This window comes from Pararge aegeria, chromosome 26 (assembly GCF_905163445.1).
Source record: "Pararge aegeria chromosome 26, ilParAegt1.1, whole genome shotgun sequence".
In the NCBI taxonomy this organism is placed as follows: domain Eukaryota; kingdom Metazoa; phylum Arthropoda; class Insecta; order Lepidoptera; family Nymphalidae; genus Pararge; species Pararge aegeria.
The window spans coordinates 7,667,747-7,686,507 of NC_053205.1; the positions used below are offsets into that span (position 1 = coordinate 7,667,747).

General features: G+C 38.4%; 1 protein-coding gene across 1 annotated transcript in view; it reads right to left on the minus strand.

Moving 5' to 3' along the window:
* LOC120635072 (poly [ADP-ribose] polymerase tankyrase) overlaps nucleotides 1-17,385 on the minus strand; it is an 89,057-nt gene extending 71,672 nt beyond the window's left edge. The window contains exons 1-10 of the mRNA XM_039905980.1: nucleotides 17,093-17,385; nucleotides 13,159-13,383; nucleotides 7,471-7,566; nucleotides 6,611-6,818; nucleotides 4,838-4,982; nucleotides 4,358-4,466; nucleotides 3,998-4,086; nucleotides 2,569-2,715; nucleotides 1,288-1,411; nucleotides 288-422 (exon numbers count right to left, since the gene is read on the minus strand). Coding sequence (XP_039761914.1) covers nucleotides 288-422; nucleotides 1,288-1,411; nucleotides 2,569-2,715; nucleotides 3,998-4,086; nucleotides 4,358-4,466; nucleotides 4,838-4,982; nucleotides 6,611-6,818; nucleotides 7,471-7,566; nucleotides 13,159-13,383; nucleotides 17,093-17,282 — 1,468 coding nt within the window. The 5' untranslated portion in view covers nucleotides 17,283-17,385. The remainder of the gene's footprint in view (nucleotides 1-287; nucleotides 423-1,287; nucleotides 1,412-2,568; nucleotides 2,716-3,997; nucleotides 4,087-4,357; nucleotides 4,467-4,837; nucleotides 4,983-6,610; nucleotides 6,819-7,470; nucleotides 7,567-13,158; nucleotides 13,384-17,092) is intronic.
* Nucleotides 17,386-18,761: the final 1,376 nt, after the last annotated feature.

Below are 18,761 nucleotides of genomic sequence, written 5' to 3' on the forward strand. Positions count from 1 at the left end.
CTGATTTTTCTCTGGCGCCACTAACAGAAGAAAAAAGCCATGGTTTGAATTATTGAAAGTCAACTGTCAAACCTTTTTTAGAAAACTAAACTAACTATACCTAACTTCATGGTGTCGGTTTTTTGTGACGGTGTGCGCACAAAAAAATTTACTCTCACCAATTTTCCCTAACGCTCCAAAAGAAGTATAACTTCAAAAAATTTCTAGATTATCTGTAAATTAATATTCTCCCATTCCTATATTAATACGCATAATATAAATAGAGCAAAGTAAAGCATGCGACTCACCGTCCGAGTCCGCCCTGGTGTCGGGGGCGTGAGCCCCACACGCCAGTAACAGTCTGCACGCCGCGGCGGAGTCGCGACGTGCGGCTAGCGACAGCGCGGATTCGCCGCGACCGTCGCACGCGTTCACTTTCGCACCTGGTATAAATAAATAAAAAAATCCAAAAGTGCACGCCTCATTATCTCATTTTTCACTAAAAAAAGTACCTTAAAATTTGGACCGCATGCGGGCGCCGCGGCGGAGCGAATCATCTGTTTTTTTTTTTAATTCTTATTATCAATGACGTAGGTGGAATAAAAAAAAAATACTTTCAACATTTCGCGCCATTCTCGAGGTAAAGCAACACAATAGCTCGCAAGCTTTGTGAACGAACCCAATTTTAATAAGAGACGAACTAAAGACTAATCAATTTCTTTCTTTTTTTTACAAAAATCTAAAATTTTAATTTTGAGTGAAACTTGGTTGTCCGATAATGAGTCTATTGGTTTTCCAAATTTAATTGTGTTCATGTAAATGTTTTTTTTTTGTGATATTTGAATAAAATTTATTTAACTCGATAATGCGTTATAATAGAACTTTCAATGTATTAAATAAATATTTTTCTATTTTGGCGGCCGATTGGCGCAGTGGGCAGCGACCCTGCTTTCTGAGTCCAAGGCCGTGGGTTCGATTCCCACAACTGGAAAAATGTTTGTGTGATGAACATAAGTGTTCTTGTATATTATTCATAAAAATTATTCATCAGTTATCTTAGTACCCATAACACAAGCTACGCTTACTTTGGGACTAGATGGCGATGTGTGTATTGTCGTAGTATATTTATTATTTATTATTTATTATATAATATTCAGTGTTCCGGTGCGATGTCGCGTAGTAACCATTAGGGGTAACCTTACACCCTAACGGGTTACCCAGCTGCCATCTTACACTGCATCATTACTTACATTAGAGGTAAAAAAAAAAAAATTAAAAAAAAAAGAAAAAAAAAAAAGGTCGTCTCACCGTGCCTCAGCAATAGATCCATGGCGTCAAGGTGTGCGTTCTCGGTCGCCACGTGTAGTGGCGTCTGTCCGTCTTTGTTCTTCTCATTGACTCGTGCGCCTTTCCTTATCAAGATTTCCATAACCTAAAACAACGCATATGTTAGTTTCGCAACGCATTGCGCGCGTTTAGAAGGATAGCGGTCACCGATGACCTCGACATGTTTGTGACGTATGTGCGGGAGCTATGGTGTGACGCGCGACCGTGACAATAGGAAGATATTGTTTATTGTTTGTTGTGTTGTCAAAACAACTAATAAATAAAGTTAGTAATAACAAGTTTTGTTCGAAGCCACAACCCAAAGTAAATGTAAATATAAAATTAAAGTTCAAACAAAAATAATATCCCTACTAATATTATAAATGTCAATGCAAGTCGCTTTCACGCAAAAACTGCTTAACCGATACTCATGAAACTTTGTACAGATATTCTTGGAAGTGTTAGAAGTAATATAGGATACTTTTTATCCCGACATTAAGCTCGGTTCCTTTGGGAGAGGGGATGAGTGTTTGACGATTTTACGCCATAACTCCGACAAATTATAACCGATTGAAATCATTATTTTTGCACTATAGAGGTTATAATATGTATTTAATTTTGCCCAAACTTTGTGTAGATCTGATGAATGTGGTTGGAGATAGAGGACAGAACTCCTCAGCGGACAGCAGCAAACCCCTCATTTAAGGCTTAGCGATACTGAATAATAATACTTTAATTTTTTTTAGTACTACAACTAAATTGAATTAATTGTCAAAAAACAAAATCAAACGCAGACGAAGTCGCGGGCAACAGCTAGTATATAATATTTAAAATTTCCCTTAAGTTATGTGGAATAGTGCTTAATAATTAGATTTTTTTTAAATATTTATCCTAAAATATTTATTTTGATCGTGCTTGGGGACTGAGGTCCGATTCAAGTGTCCATCCAACATTCGATTTCGATTTTCGTTATCTGTATATTCTAAGTATTTGTGTGTATTCATCAGTCATCCTAGTACCCATAACACAAGCTACGCTTACTTTGGGGCTAGATGGCGATGTGTGTATTGTCATAGTATATTTTTATTATAATAATGTAAAGATATTTAATCAAAATAAGCAAATTAACCGTCAGACCTTGGGCCTTTGGGAGAAAATATTTCACCCCCAAAACTAATTTCGATACAGCCCGCCGCGGGTACAAACAATTCAAAATGTGCGAATGGCTCGTACAGAGGGTTAGAAACTGGCTGGGGTCCATACCTGTTTCCTCTTCGGGTACACGCTGGCCGCGGCGCAATGCAACGGTCTGTCCCCAGTCCCCAGGTGCTGGTAGTTTGCCAGCTCGGTGACACGCTCGCTGGGGACCGGCAGCGGGGCCTGCTGGGTGCAATGGATCGAGGATATATCCTGGAACACAAATTCCGGGTGAGATTGCATTCAATGGCTGACTTGTAGTGGAATAAAAAAAAAAAGTGTGTGTACTTATGCGCACGCGTTAGAAGTTATACTTCTTTGGCAAAATTTTATCTTACGCCTTATTCTACGTTTGTAATAAAAACGACACTAACAATAGAAAAAAAATGTATTTAATACATTGAAAGTTTTATTAAAAAATTATATTTCTACATAATTAAAGAAATCGACATAATAAACTTAATTAAGTTTGGAATACTGGACTCATTACAAACATCTATTATACAAAAATTTTAAATGTTTGTACAATTGAATCAATTAAATCACCGGAATGAGCCCGCAGACTTGTCAAACCTTATAGCTAACTTCAGGGTGTCAGTTTTTTGTGACGGTGTGCGCGCGCATCGTAAAAATTTAGTCTCATCATTTTTCCCTAACGCGCCAAAAGAAGTATAACTTCAAGAAGCGAAATCATTACATTTTATGAAAATGAAGTTTAATTTGCTATACTTCGCGAAAAGCAGGAGATGTTGATGATCTGTATAGTGTAATTTATAATTTCTTCACTCCTTTTACTATACAAACGGTTTCTACGATATCGAGTAAAAAATTCAAAATTCATTTATCTAAAGTAGGAGTAATATAAGATCTTTGGAAACGTCAAGTCTGTCTGTGTGTAGTGACTCTACCACCGGTTCGGAAGCAGATTCTACGGAGAAGAAGCCGGCAAGAAACTCAGCAGTTGCTCTTTTCCAGCGTAGAAACCGATTAGGGGTTTAATAAAACTGCCATACCTCTAGCAGGTTGGCCCGTTACCATCTTAGACTGCATCACCGCACACCACTAGAGAAATGCACTTCATACACGCACATAAGCACTGCCTACCCTATACTCGTAGGAGCAAGCCATTTCTATTTGATGCCATCTTTCTGCTTTATTTATGCCTTCCCTATTATCAGTCAAGGGCTAACCCGTACTGGAAAAAAAAAAGGAACTCATACCCCTAAGAGGTATGGCAGTTTTTTTAAACCCCCAAACCTTTAACAGGTTGGCCCGTTACCATCTTAGACTGCATCACCGCTCAACACTAGCATATGCACTTCATGTACGCACAAAAGCACTGCCTACCCTATTTTTTTCGTATTACTCGTAGGAGAAAGCCTTTTCTGATGATTGTTTTGATGTCACCTCACTGGTTTATTTATGCCTCACCACCAGGAGAGATTGCATTTAAAGGCTAGCTCGTAGTGGCATTAAAGAAAAAAAGAATACTCACCTGTTGCCCTAATGTCGACAGCTGCTTCTTAACTCGCGCCGGTTCAGCCAGTCGGCAGGCTTCTAGCACGCAGTGACCTCGGTACTCGACTGAAAACATAATAAATCACCAACAGCCCACAAGTCCCACTGCTGGGAATAGATCTCGTCTCATCATCGATATCAACCCATTACGGCCCACTACAGGGCACGGGTATCAGAATAAGGCCGTGGTCACCACCGTCACGCTGGTCTAGTGCGGATTGAGAACATTATGGAAACCACTCAGGAATGCATGTTTCCTAACAATGTTTTACTTCAACGTTAAAACAATTGATATTTTAATAGATTTGACCTGTTTGATATAGAATGAGTAACTTACACGCCAGTCGATCCCTCAGTTCCCTGGTGGGTGCTACGTCCAAAGCCGATTTCCCGTGACAGTTGAGCAGAGTGGGGTCCGCGCCTTCGCTCAGTAGAAGGGAGCAAACCTACAGATAAAATAAAAAAAACCCCAATAAATCAGTGATCCCACTTCTGATATCAAATTCAAAATTCAAAAGCCACTTATGAAGCGTTTATACATAGCGTGTTTACATAATTGTAAAGGGATGGTGATAACTTCGTTCGCCAACTTAAACCTAAAGCTACGAGGGTTCCAAACGCGCCCTGGTCTAACAAGAGCCCACAACAAACTTAGTCAGGTATCGGTTCAGAGAATCGGTTTCATAAGAAATTCGTAGCTCAGAAGAAGGGAGCTCACCTACAGATTTAAAAAAAACATTAAATCAGTGATCCCACTTCTGACATTGGATATGAGTATCAAAAGGGTGGTTATGATGATGATGATGCAGATACATACCTCAAGCCTCGCTTTGCTGGCCGCCTCGTGTAAGGGCGTGAAGGCCCAAAGGTCTGTCGCGTTGACGTCAGCGCCTGCCCTTACAAGTAGCTCCGTCACCTCGTAGTGGCCGTACGAACACGCGTTGTGCAAAGGTACTAGGCCTCTGGAATAATAGATCGTGCTTATAGGCCTCGGTTGTAAAATAGAGCCGATGCCGTTACGGGAAATGGCATGACGGTATGCTATGCCGTCACGCTAAAGCGAGCACGACCCTTAAAAAATAAACGATTGTCTGTAAATTCGGTTTACTGACGATAGTTAAACATAACAACGTCATAAGAGGAGAGAGAAAATACTGATGGAATGGTTGCATTTTTCAAAAGAAAATATGAATTTTATTTGCTTGATAGGTATTTTGTATGGATATAGAAAGTAGATAGATTGAAATCACAATTGAATTGATCAAGTTACATTTATTTGTACGCATGAATACAATTATGTCAATTTATTTTACAATGTACATAGTTTCTATCATCATCGTTGCTATAAACAATTGACACCACATTCACTTTTCACTGTACTTCATACTTGACGAAAACATGTAAATGTATTATTGTATAGCAGCTGTCCACGCGGACGCATCGCTCACTCAAGTAAGACAGAGACAGATGTCGAACGCTGCCGAGCACGGAGGCCGATTGTGCCTCTTTGTCGCTCGTTCCGCGCTCTCGCTTGCACTTCAAGTCTTAAATGGAACGCCTAAGAGCGAGGTAACGCCGCATGTTGTCATGTTTTTTCGTGCGTGCAGCCGGCTCCATCGAATTATAAGACGTTGTTACGTCAAAATCTTCTAAGCATAAATATAGTTCTATAAACTCTCGTTTACAGTGCGAGCTATTTAACTGTGGAATCCGCTCCCACATGTATACGTCAGGCAAAATCGCTTTTTACATTTAAAACCGCGGTAAAAGCATGTTATCTTGCTCATTAATGACGACTTTTAGTACCTAGTTTATTTATATTTTTATTATGTACATATTCTGAAGTATTTATGTATATAATATGATTGAGTAATTTTTCTTATCTGTGCCATTTTGTTTATGTATTTGTATTTGAATATAGGTTTATAGTAATTTTACACCGGTCCGTTCTCGTTCACGTTGTCCTAATCCTATAGCGGTGTACAAATAAAGAGTTAAAAAACAATAAATAAATAAATAAAATAAAATATCGCTTGCCGAAAACATACGACTAATCTGATTAACAAAAACTGTAATCCTCTTTCGTCCAGTGCCAACGACCAAGACGTGACCTTGCTTTTAGTATATCGACTTTCTTATGTTATAATATGTGATAAAATTATGTATCGGGTTCCTATCCCTAAGTATGCGTAAAGAAACGCCTTCAAGACTATTTACATCTCTTGCACATTCATGAGAACCTGGTACCTATACCCCATCTATACGTTTAATTTATTGACAAGCATCTAACGTTTCTACTCTACTCTCTTTTAGAATCTGGAAGGTTACTCCTAGAGCTAAACTTAAGGGTAAATATTTTTCGCTCTTACCCCTTATCCTTTGCATGTACGTCAGCTAAAAATATCACCATCAAGTAATTTTTCTTACATGTCTTGCATATTCATGAGAACCTGGTACCTATCAGCCATTTACATATCAGTTTGTCGTTTAATTTATTGACAAGTAGTGAAATGTTTCTACCCTATTCTCTTCTAGAATCTGGAAGCTTTCACCTAGGGGTAAACTTGGGGTAAATACTTTTCACTCTTACCCCTTATCCTTAGCATGTACGTCAGCTCCCCTCTGTAGCAACAGCCTAACCGCCCGTGCTCTGTTATACCCCGCTGCTAGATGCAGGGCCGTTGACCTTCTACCATCACTGGCGTGTACATTAACATTAAGGGGAGTTAAAAGGGACGCTAGCCTATCGTCAGCGCCTGATCGAGCGGCCTCTAGCACATCCGCTGCGCAGTATTCACCTGGGAATTAAAAAAAAAGGTGATCAGATATAGTCTTAGCAGTAATGCTGTGTTCCGGTCTGAAGGGTGTGGTTGCCGGTGTAATTACAGACGCATGAGGCTAAATATCGGTGATAGCGCATTGGGTAGAAGCTCAACTTCACTTTCGGAAGGCCGAGTTCGAATTTAAAGTAAAGTTATGTGCGTTTTAAGCAATTTAAATATCACTTGCTTCAACTGTGAAGGAAAACGTCATGAGGAAACCTGCATGCCTGTGAGTTCTACATAATGTTCTCAAAGATGTTTGGAGTCCACCAAACCGCAACGGGCCAGCGTACAGTGCTAACCATTGCACCACGGAGTTAGTCAAAGTGGATTTATGTAAAATAAATAAATAATAATAAATAAATAAACTACGACAATACACAAATCGCTGTCTAGCCCCAAAGTTCGCGTAGCTTGTGTTATGGGTACTAAGATGACTGATGAATATGTTTTAATGAATAATATACATTAATACGTATAATATACATATAAACACCCACACACTGTGTAACGTTAATGTTCGTCACACAAACATTTTTCAGTAATGGGAAACAAACCCACGGCCTTGGACTCAGAAAGCAGGGTCGCTGCCCACTGCGCCAATCGGCCGTCAAAAAGTGATATATACCTGTAAGAACAGGCCTGGTAGCGGAGTCAGCTAGATCGAGTGGAGTCTTGCCTTCCGTATTCCTTATATTCGGCTCCGCACCGTGCTGTAGTAAGGCTGTAGAGAGAAAAGAGTAACAATATATAATCCATTCGCTTAGAAACGGTATGCTGCGTCACCAAAGGACGCCGCACGGCGTACACCGGCAGGAGTATTTGGATTATCGAAGTGCAGTAGTAAAAGGATTTGTTTGGTGACTATGGTTTTTTGGGAGTTTACTTCTTAAGAATCGATTTTCATATATAAGGCGCCCGGTATGAAAAAATTGTGAGGAGTAAAATCTACTGATGAATGACCTCGTTACGTTTTCGCTTTCCGTTGTCGAAATATTCCTTCCACAGTTCTTTGCACCGTTTTCTTATTAAATAAACGTGCCGACGTCGAACAGATAAATAAATTAATGTACTACCAAAATACACACATCGCCATGTACTCCCAAAGAAAGAATAACTTGTGTTTTGGGTACTAATATAGCTGATGCATATTTTTATGGATATACATAAATACTTATAATATACAGATGAACACCCAGACACTTAAAAACATTTATATTCGACACACAAACATTATCCAGTTGTAGGAATCGAACCCACGGCCTTGAACTCAGAAAGCATGGTCACTGCCCACTGCGCCATTCGGCTGTCAAGTTCAAGATGTTAAAATTCAAAATTCAAAATTCATAATTCATTTATTTCAAGTAGGCCTAATACAAGCACTTTTAAACGTCAAGTCTGTCCGTGTGTAGTGACTCTACCACCGGTTCGGAAGGCAGATTCTACCGAGAAGAAGTTAAGCTAGGTATATATCGACCGGGAAATATACAAGGGGTTCCCCGGGCGTCTAACAAAGCCAACAAGAGCGACATGCCGTGGTGGTTTTTAGTTAGGGTACTCACCCCCTTTACAGACATAACCTCCCACATAACCTCCGACCTGTCCAAGGGTCGGAGGTGGCAAAAAAGCTTTTCCGACACGCCAAAAAAAAAAGGTACGCACATATACAAGACACAATGACCCCATAACTTGGCGTGATGCAAAATAATATGTATTTTTCATCACACGAAGGTTATTTCGGTCTACATTTTGTCTGCAGAGTCCTAAAATGATTATACGCAGGGTTTTAAATTAAGTATACAAGAGCTATTAATAAACCAAATCTTCAAATCTATTAAAAACAAAATATAAAACGTATGCATAAGTATATTTCATAAGGAATCAGCCTTTTTTTTTTTTTATATATATTAGGAGGGGAAAATCCTCATGGACATCCCTATGGATAGTGCCGGACTCCTACCGACTAAAAACCCCTCCTGCCTTCTAAACGTTAGTGTACCTGCCATTTGGCCTACCACTAACGTCGTTGTCCTACCTTCCTTCTCTTTCGTCCCTTTCCTTTACTTTTATTATCTCTTCCATGTATTTTTTTATAGATTCCCATTTCTCTGATGCCTCTAGCATTATGGAGGTTAGGTTTTCTGTCTTTATTTCACTTCCTATTTCCTTCTTCACATTCTCCCTTTCTTCTTCAAAACGTGGGCAGTGAAACAGGGTATGTTCTGCATCATCACATGGGTGTTCACAAAACATGCAATCACTACTCACTCTTTTCTTTATGCGTGCTATGTATTGCATAAAAACCCCATGGCCTGTAAAGCACTGTGTCATCCTAAACGTTATATTTCCATGTTTCCTATGTACCCATCCCTTTATATCCCCAATTAGTCTATGCGTCCATCGGCCTTTGGTAGACTGGTTCCATTCTTGTTGCCATATCTCCAAGGTCCTTTCTCTGGCCGCATATCTTTTCTCCGGTAGGTTGAAGCAATATGTACCTGATCTCTCCTGTGCCAAGATGTGGGCTGGGATGAGGTTTGCCAGTACAAGGGCAGCGTCGGTGGATGTTGTTTTATATGCAGAGCAAGTTCTAAGTGCCATCGTTCTCTGGGCGCTTAGAACCGTCTTTCTGTGTACTTCCTTGTCCATGGCTGTTACCCAGATTGGTGCCGCATACATAACTACAGCCTGCATTGCTAGTGCCAAAGTCCTTCTTTTTCCTGAGCTTGGTCCACGTATGTTGGGTAGAATTGTGCAGAGTGCTTTAACAGTCTTTTGAGCCTTTTCAAAAGCTATCCTTACGTGTTTGCCAAAATTCAGGTTGCAATCCAGGGTCACTCCCAGGTAGGTTACAGATGGGGCAGGAGTGACCTGTATACTTCCGCATCTGAAGGAGTTTTCTGCCCTTAGCCTCCTATTAAATATTATGGCCACAGTTTCCTGTGGAGCAATTTCTAAGCGATTGTGCGTCATCCATAGCATTATATTATGCAGGGTTTCATCTCCTTTCCTCATTAAGTCAGCCGCACTATTAGCTGTCACTGACACCGCTAAGTCGTCTGCATAGCATATCAGGTTGACCCCTTCCGGCACTTCTACTGACATAATGTCATCATATAGAATGTTCCACAGGGTTGGCCCAAGAACGGATCCTTGAGGAACACCCCCTCCGATCTGTACTTTGACTCCCTTCTTTAATATAATAGCTCTGTGCTCTAAATAATCAACTATACTGTTTATTATGTACTTGTTCACTTTCCTAATTCTAAGTTTAGCTATTATTCTCAGCCATGATGCCGTATTAAACGCATTACGTACGTCAACCAGTATTAATCCGTTCCATTTGTTTCTTGTTTTTGCCTGTCTTGCCAAGTTTACGACTTGCATTATTGCGTCTGTGGTTGTTCTTCCCTTTCTAAAGCCATACTGATTCTTATGGAGTCCCCCATTTTTGTCAAGCTCTTGTATCAGTCTAGTATTCAAGAGTCTTTCATAAACTTTGGCTAATACATTTATCAGGCAGATTGGTCTATATTTACTGGCTTCGCTTGGTGACTTTCTTGGTTTGTCGATAAGGATGAGTTTAGCGAGCTTCCAGGTCTCTGGGAACCTTCCGACCTCTAGAAGCCCGTTAAATAGCTGGACAAAGTAAGTAGGATATTTTGTTATGACTTGTTTAATTACTTCAGGTGGTAATGAGTCAGGGCCCGGAGCTTTTCCTATCTTAATTCTATACGCAGCTTTCGTGACATCCTCCTCAGAGAACCTTAGATTATCCAAATCCTCATCCTCTACGGATTCCTCTCTTTTTAACACATCACATCTGGACACTATAAACATCTCACTGAAAATTTTGCATTTTTCTTCAAGAGAAAGGTTGGTTTTGGGGTTAGGGAGCTGGAGTGTATTTTTAACGATCTTGTAAGCCCCTCCAAAAATATCTACCTCTAGTTCATCGCACAAATTATTCCACTTTTTTGCCTTTTCAGAAATAATTGTGAGCTTCAGTTCATTTTTACAGATCTTATATTCGTGTTTTAGACCTTCTCTCTTCTCTTTATCCTTACATTTCTGGAACTTTCTTCTTCTCACTCTGGTATTCTTTATTTTTTCTTGTATGTCTAGTGTCCACCAGTAGGGTAACTTGTAGTTGTCGTCACATCTTATTTTCGGTGTGCTTTTATCGTAAGCTGCTTTCAGTGCGTTATCGCATTCTTCAGAGTTTATGTCTTTTCCTTTTACCATTTCTTCAAAGTTTACGTTAAACGTCTCTATATTAGTTTTCCCACGTGTATATCTGGGCATATCGTTGACATTCTCCTCCACTATGTCAGTAATAATTGCTCTGTGATCACTCATAGAAACAGAATCCTCTAAGACTGTCCATGTCGTGTTCTTTGCTAACACCTTGTCATTTACCAAAGTCATGTCAATGTATGATGTTCCATTTGGGCGTATACAGGTTGGCACTTCTGCGTCATTTAGAATATTAAGTTCTATAGAATGAGCCCATTCTAGTAGATCAATTCCTCTTCTAGTTGTCAGGTTACCTCCCCAGCATGGATGCTTCGCATTAAAGTCTCCAGTTACGATGATATTGCTTGAAGGGTTTGCTAATATCTTTATGTCATGCTGAATATTACCAAGATGATTAAGGAACCCTTCGGGAGAACATTTGTTCGGGCTTATGTACACGCTATATAGTGAAACACCTTTAGTCTCAACGCAGATCCAGCAGCCCACTGTGCGATATTTTGTTACGTCGTATCTCTGACTGTAGTTAATTATCATGGCTCCTAGGTCCTCACTAACGTACATATGTTTATTGTTACTTTTACATTTCGTTAAATTAGGTTCGCTAAGAGCTATAAAGTCACATTTCTTTTCAGACGCTACTACCATGGCCATGTCGTGGGCACTGATACTTCTATTCGCATTCACTTGAAGGACTGTGAATGCTGATATCTAGTTGACACCGAATCCCGTCGTCTTCTGTTCGTCCTAGCCAGGGCTTGGTGGAAGAACTTGCATCTTCCGCTACCTGATGAATGACCTTCTGTGTTACAGAGTGGGCAGAAGGCTTCGTTGGTGCAGTTCCTGGCTAAATGGCCTTCTTGAGCACAACAGTGACATTTTAGACTTCTATCCTCCCCAGTGCATTTTGCTGCTATATGGTCATATGACCAGCATCTGTAACATTTAAGAACGTCTATTCTTTGATAGACTTGGCATATACTTAATCCTATCCTAAGTCTGTTAATTTTTAGTATGCCTTCTCCGTCTGTTTTATCCAGGACTATTGTTGCTATTTGATTTCCATTCTTCATCGGTCTTAAGGATCTGACTTCTAGAATGTCTGGTGATTGAACTATATTTGTATCTAGTACTGCTGTTCTTACTTCTTCTATGTCTGCGATACTATCAATGTCTTTAATATGTAGAGTGCATTTAGTTTTTCTGATTAACGTTTTAATTTTTTTATTTTGTACTATATCTTTGATAATTTTAGTTACTCCTTCGGCATTTTCTTTAACCTTTACTAAAATGTCACCTTTTTTTGTTTCTTGAACACCTTTAATTTGTTCTAAAGCGAAAAGGAATCAGCCTGTAAAAATAATAAATATAAAGAAGCATATTTATATTCCATACAAACGAATTCAAAATATTTTTAGTGTTTATTTATGACAACCCTATTGAAGATAGGACCTACGCTACGCGACGCGTACCTAATAAAGGGGCAGGATTCACCTGATTTTAATTTTGCATGTGATGTTAGGGCTGTATCTGATTTCTTACAGTAGAAACTATGGCAGTGGTTTACACAAAAACTATTAGGTTTTCGGATTCACGGATAAATATCTGAGACAGTACATAATGTACCACTAAAGCCTGTGAAATATTATTTCAGTCACCTTTGCTTTTTATATATATATATATATAAGAAGATTATATTTCAAGCTTGCAAAAAGTTTGCATAGGCAGTAATTGCGTCAGCTGATCTCCTGTCAGTCAGTCAGTCAGTCAGTCAGTCAGTCAGTCAGTCAGTCAGTCAGTCAGTCAGTCAGTCAGTCAGTCAGTCAGTCAGTCAGTCAGTCAGTCAGTCAGTCAGTCAGTCAGTCAGTCAGTCAGTCAGTCAGTCAGTCAGTCAGTCAGTCAGTCAGTCAGTCAGTCAGTCAGTCAGTCAGTCAGTCAGTCAGTCAGTCAGTCAGTCAGTCAGTCAGTCAAACAGTCAGTCAGTCAAACAGTCAGTCAGTCAGTCAGTCAGTCAGTCAGTCAGTCAGTCAGTCAGTCAGTCAGTCAGTATTAATTGACTTACCGATACAGACATCAACTTTCCCCTTAGCAGCTGCCTCATGCAGAGGCGTGTATCCCCAGTTGTCTCTCGCAGCAGGCGGAGCGCCGGCCGTGAGTAGAGCACGCACGACATCCGCGTGCCCAAACGAGCACGCGTTGTGAAGTGGCTGGAGCCCGCCCTCATCCCTGGCCTGCAGGGCTGCCCCACCCGCGATAAGGAGCTCCACGACTTCCCTACGACCATAGCCTGTAACAAGTTAGCAGGATATAAGGATGGATTTAAGATGCTGACAATTACAAGATGAGGTTCAAGGAACATTAGCCTGTAATAACAAATGGAGTATAAGGATTGAAGTAATTATAAATTACGCCATACAGATTCTGCTGCTGTTCGCGGAGTATAGCAAATTAAGCTTATTTTTCATAACATATTATGGATTCACAGCATTGGAATAGTGCTGCTTAGCGGCAGAAAGAAACATAGTGCTAGTACTTTCCCACACAAGGTCTGTTTTTCTGTATTCCGAGACACAGTCTCAACTAGTACGGAAAACAGGTACACTTTGTTATCTGTGCTAAATAAAACTAAAATTTTAAGAGATGATGTGTTATGTTTAAGTACTTTTGATTCTGTTTTGTTTTTCTTGTATGAAAAATAAAGCATTTTTTTTATTTGTTAATATAATTATATTATTTTTACAAAAAGCTCCTACACTACTTATCATTGTATATCATGGAATTACACAAAGAAACGTCGAGCTCGCTCTTATCCAATACTAACATAACATTCCAGAGAACAATTCATATCAAAGCATTACCAGCCAACTACAGGGCATGGGTCTAACAATGAGAAAGAGTTAAGGAGTAATACACCATGCTGGCCCAGTACGGATAGGTGGACTCCGCACACCTTTGAGAACATTATTTAGAACTCTCATACATGCAGGTTTCCTCTCGAGTCCCTTTACCATTAAAGAAAGGGATATTTTGATTAAAATGAATAGAGGTCTGGGATACAAACTCGACCTCCGAAAGTAGTAGCTCGATTTTAAATTGGGCAATTTGTCTTTAATTATTTAGATTGACTATCCTTAACTATAAAATATTTGTATGAACTGCTTAATCTGGGGATCAAAGAGTGGTGGCCGAGATTCCACAAAATCTGTGAATGAAAGAAAACAAGTTAGCGTGGCTCAGATGGGAACTCTAAAAGAGATTTGGCCCAACAACTCTGAGTTTTTCAATGTACCGTTTAAAAGCAATAAATAAATAAAAAAGCTTGTGCAAAAAGACCATACCATGAAGTACATTTTTTACATAGTTTGGAGTATAAGTAAAGAGTTAAAGATACACTAAAGCTTCTATTTATTCTTAGTTTATGTATAATCTTATCTGAGCATCAACCCTGACCCACTATTTATCATTATGAATACAAACTAGAACTCATTAACTCTCATACGTAATTAAAATACATGTTATTGTTTTAAAATGTTTGCAATTATAATATTTGAACTGCCTCCCTTACAAAGCGGTAAGCTTACGTAGAAACACCAGTATTTTTTTTATTAAAAAGAAAATGTACTGTAACAATATAAATATTAGAAGCAAAAATAAACTTGTTGTGCAGTTTACTAGGCTACACAAAATTGCAAATTCATTGAAGGGCAATTGTATATTATTTTATAACAAATTAACAAATGAAATCTTTGAGATGTCTCTCAATAAGTTCAAAGTTTATATAAAACGTAAGCTTACAGAAAAATCCTATTATAATATTAAGGATTACTTAAACGATTAAAAAGCTTGGGTGTGAATTGCTCTAGTAAATAAATATAGCTAAATAAATTTACTGTGAGATGGTGGTAACAAAAAAAAATTACCCGGCTAATTTTGTTGTGGGCTCTTCTTAGACCAGGGCACGTTTGGAACCCTCGTAGCTTTAGGTTTAAAATGGCGAACGAAGTTATCACCATCACCATACAATTATGTAAACATGTTTGTATGAACGCTTCATAAGTGCCTGTGATAGGCCTACGTGAATAAAGAAAATTTGAATTTGTATTAGATCAATATGGAAATTAAATTTAAAATGCATATAAAAATTTTCACTACCAACAGCCTTTGAACCTGCGACTCTCGGCTCTCCCACGTAAGCTAGTGTAGGTAAAAACACTGATTAAAAAATTAAAAAAAATAAGCATATTGTTTATTTTAATGGTCAGCTGGAGGTGAAGGTCATTATCACCATCATCATATCAACCCATTACCAGCCCACTATGAGGCACGGGTCCCCTCCCACCGAGAAGGGGTAATGGACGTAGTCCACGAAAAAACAAAGTTTTGTAAAAACAAAATTGATGATGCAGATTGACCAAAATTGTTTAGCTGTATGTATATTTCATAAATGGACTAAAGAAATTATATATCTTGGTACCCTAGAGATGGCAAGAGGAAAAAAGGATGGCCACAAAAAATGTGGAAAGATGACCTGCCAAAAGGATGGAGCAGAATAGTCAGATACAGAGCACACTAGAGAATTCTAGAGGAGGCCTATGTCCAAGGACAGCCTTACTAAGCGCGATGGTGTTACAAAACAATTTTTTTTGGAATAAATATAACTTAATTAAATAATAGATTTAGTAACTAGTAGTGTATAAGCAAAAATTTATTAAGTCAGAGAATAAACGCTATTTTTATTTTGTGTATACAGTCAAAACCTTTTATGGCGACATCGTTTAGAACAACATACCGGTTAAATAGACCAAAATCAAAGTTCCTGGCTGAATGCTATATGACCGCCTTATCAGCAAACATTGGTTTCTATGACATAGTTTACTATGACATACCACATTAAAAGACCACATTTGGTTAATGTTTTCGGAAAATTATATCTGTATTCAGCTGTATTGTAAACAATTTGAATAGGTAACAGTATCCACATCTGGCACAGTATAATGGTCAATGGCTATTATCGTAAAAGTAAACAAAGTTTAGGGTCTTTTATAATTCTTAGAAACAAAGCACATGCATGCCATAGCCTCAAGGCCCGCTTCCTCATATCTCTTAAGTCAGTTTGTTACTTATCTTTACACAAGACACACCAAAACATATTGTTTAGTTAATTAACTGTGAAAATTGTAACATGTCGGAAAAAAAAAAAAATCAATATCGAAGAAAAATCGCGTATTACATGTATTATCTTTCCTATTAATACCTGTCACCGGTTGTTAAGACTAAATATGAGTAGTCCCTTTGATGTCGTTATAACAGATTTTGACTGTATTTCATTATTGTTATTCAAATTCACCACAATCAACCTATTTTTGGCTCACCACTGGAAATGGGTATTAGGAGAGAAGGTTTTAGAGCATCTCTCATAGGAGAGAGGGTTATTGAGCATAGACCCCACCATGCTGCTCTTACTTAACAATAATTATTATTGTATGCTAGTGATAAGCTATAACTTAATTACAAGTGCTATTACAAGGGCTTATAACACCAATTATTGGCATTGTGCTAGTACTACGGATTTCTTAACAGATAAACTCAATAACCAAGATAATCAAACCCCAGCTCTTATAATCCACAGTCAAACACAGTGACTAACAACCAACAAGGCAGTTGTAATATTACCATTACATGTATATTAACAATCGAAAGCAGTTATAATATGCTATATTCATTAACGAAATTGAAACTCGAGAGAAAGAACAGTAACAGTATCGTTATCCAACATAACATGACTCAATATATCATTAAATACTCTCCAGCAATCGAAAACTACTCGGAAATAAACTGTAAAGGAGATAAATCACGACATTTGGCGCAATCACCAACCGTGACCAATTATGCAATGTCCCAAACATGAATCAATTGTAACCTTTCTCTTAGCATTTAGTAACTACAATAACAAGAGATAAATTGGTAGTTTTCTCTATAATACATGCGTGTTTTACCTGCAGCGAAGTGTAAAGGTGTCGATTTCCGCCCAGCTGTGTCCCTAGCATTAACAGTTTGCGGAGTTATTAGCTTCTTAGCTCGAGCTACATCTCCGATTTTGCAAGCTTCGAATAAATCCCGTAATGGGTCCGACGGCGCCGGCAGAGAGTCCAGCGCCGAACCGAGCATCGAACGGCGGCTCGACATGTTCGTTTAACGCATTTATCACCACTCTATCATCACACAATCATGTTCGATTACAATACAAAAATCACAAAAATATTGGACGAAAACACGTATAATTACAGCTGCTTCGAGACTGTTTGACAGTTGGACGAAGTGCTGCCACACGCTTGTAATTAAGTTACCCGATATCGCGTAAAATTCGCACTTCTTTCGTTCGATTACTACCCATACTAATGACTTTATTTGTTGCATTTTTGGATCAACAAAAGCACCAATCTTGATGAACTCTTCATTACACATCTATAGCTTTAATACCAGACTTTTATCCCGGAACTAGGTATCAGCGCAGGGGTAACGTTCCTGGGCTGTTTAAAGAACCATTTGGTTACCTATGCATGACTGCACAGCTGCACAGATCTTAATTAAATTTTATATAGATACAAGCAGACCCGGCAGACATGGTCCTGCCCCTGCAGGCCTACTTTTGTTTTAAAATCAACCAGGAACCCATTCAAATCACGTCCCGAATAATTATATATATTAGTATTTTTCTCACCATTAAATCTTCCAAATATTTCGAGACCTAAATTAGACAATCCGGTTAAGTAGTTTTAGAGTTTTAGTGAGGCTAATGTACATTAATTAATTTTAGAAAGTATATAAATATAATACATATAGATAAATAATTTGCAAAAGGAGAATCTTTATCTCAGGAAAACTACGGGTTCCTTAAGATGTTTTAGTACCCAAAAAAACATGGTTGAAGTCACGGGCAATAGCTTGTAATTTCGTATTTCAAAGTTTATAGGTAATCAGTAATAGATCTGAATGAGTCCCGTAGTTTTATTTGTATAGAAAAAACGTCAAGCCTATAATTTTTTTATTTGAACAGGAAGTCTTGTATAGCGATAATAGATATTTTCTCATTAGGGGTGATAACTTATAATAAAGGACTTTCCTACATTCCTTAAAATAAATTACATCGTAATGCATAATAAGAAAGGCATTTTACTTGACATTTTATAGAGACGCAGACTATATTTTATTCTGGCAGCTCCAAATTTTCACTTCACATTATATAATTACATTGACAGATGTATTGATTTTTTATTTTGAATTTAAACAAGAGTTAGAAGTTACTAGAGTAGTCTTGTTTATATTCAAAATAAAAAATGTACAAAGGAACAAACATGAAGGACCATGAAGGAATTTCTGATCACCAGGGCAGGCTGCTAGCGCAGGCAGGAGACAAAAATTATATCTTGCCCATTATACGGCTAGCATGGGTAGGCAACCCATGCTAGCCGTGCCGCCGCCGTCGCCGTAATTTTATTTTAACAAAGGTAAGGGTATTTTGTAATTCTAGCAACCCTTTTACAGATAACAATATACTTTTTTTTTTAAGTTTATTATTTCTTTGTAGAATAGGTACGTTTTACATTTAAAATCTTTCATTGTGATTTATTGATATCTTAGATAATTTTGAAATGTAAACAAGCG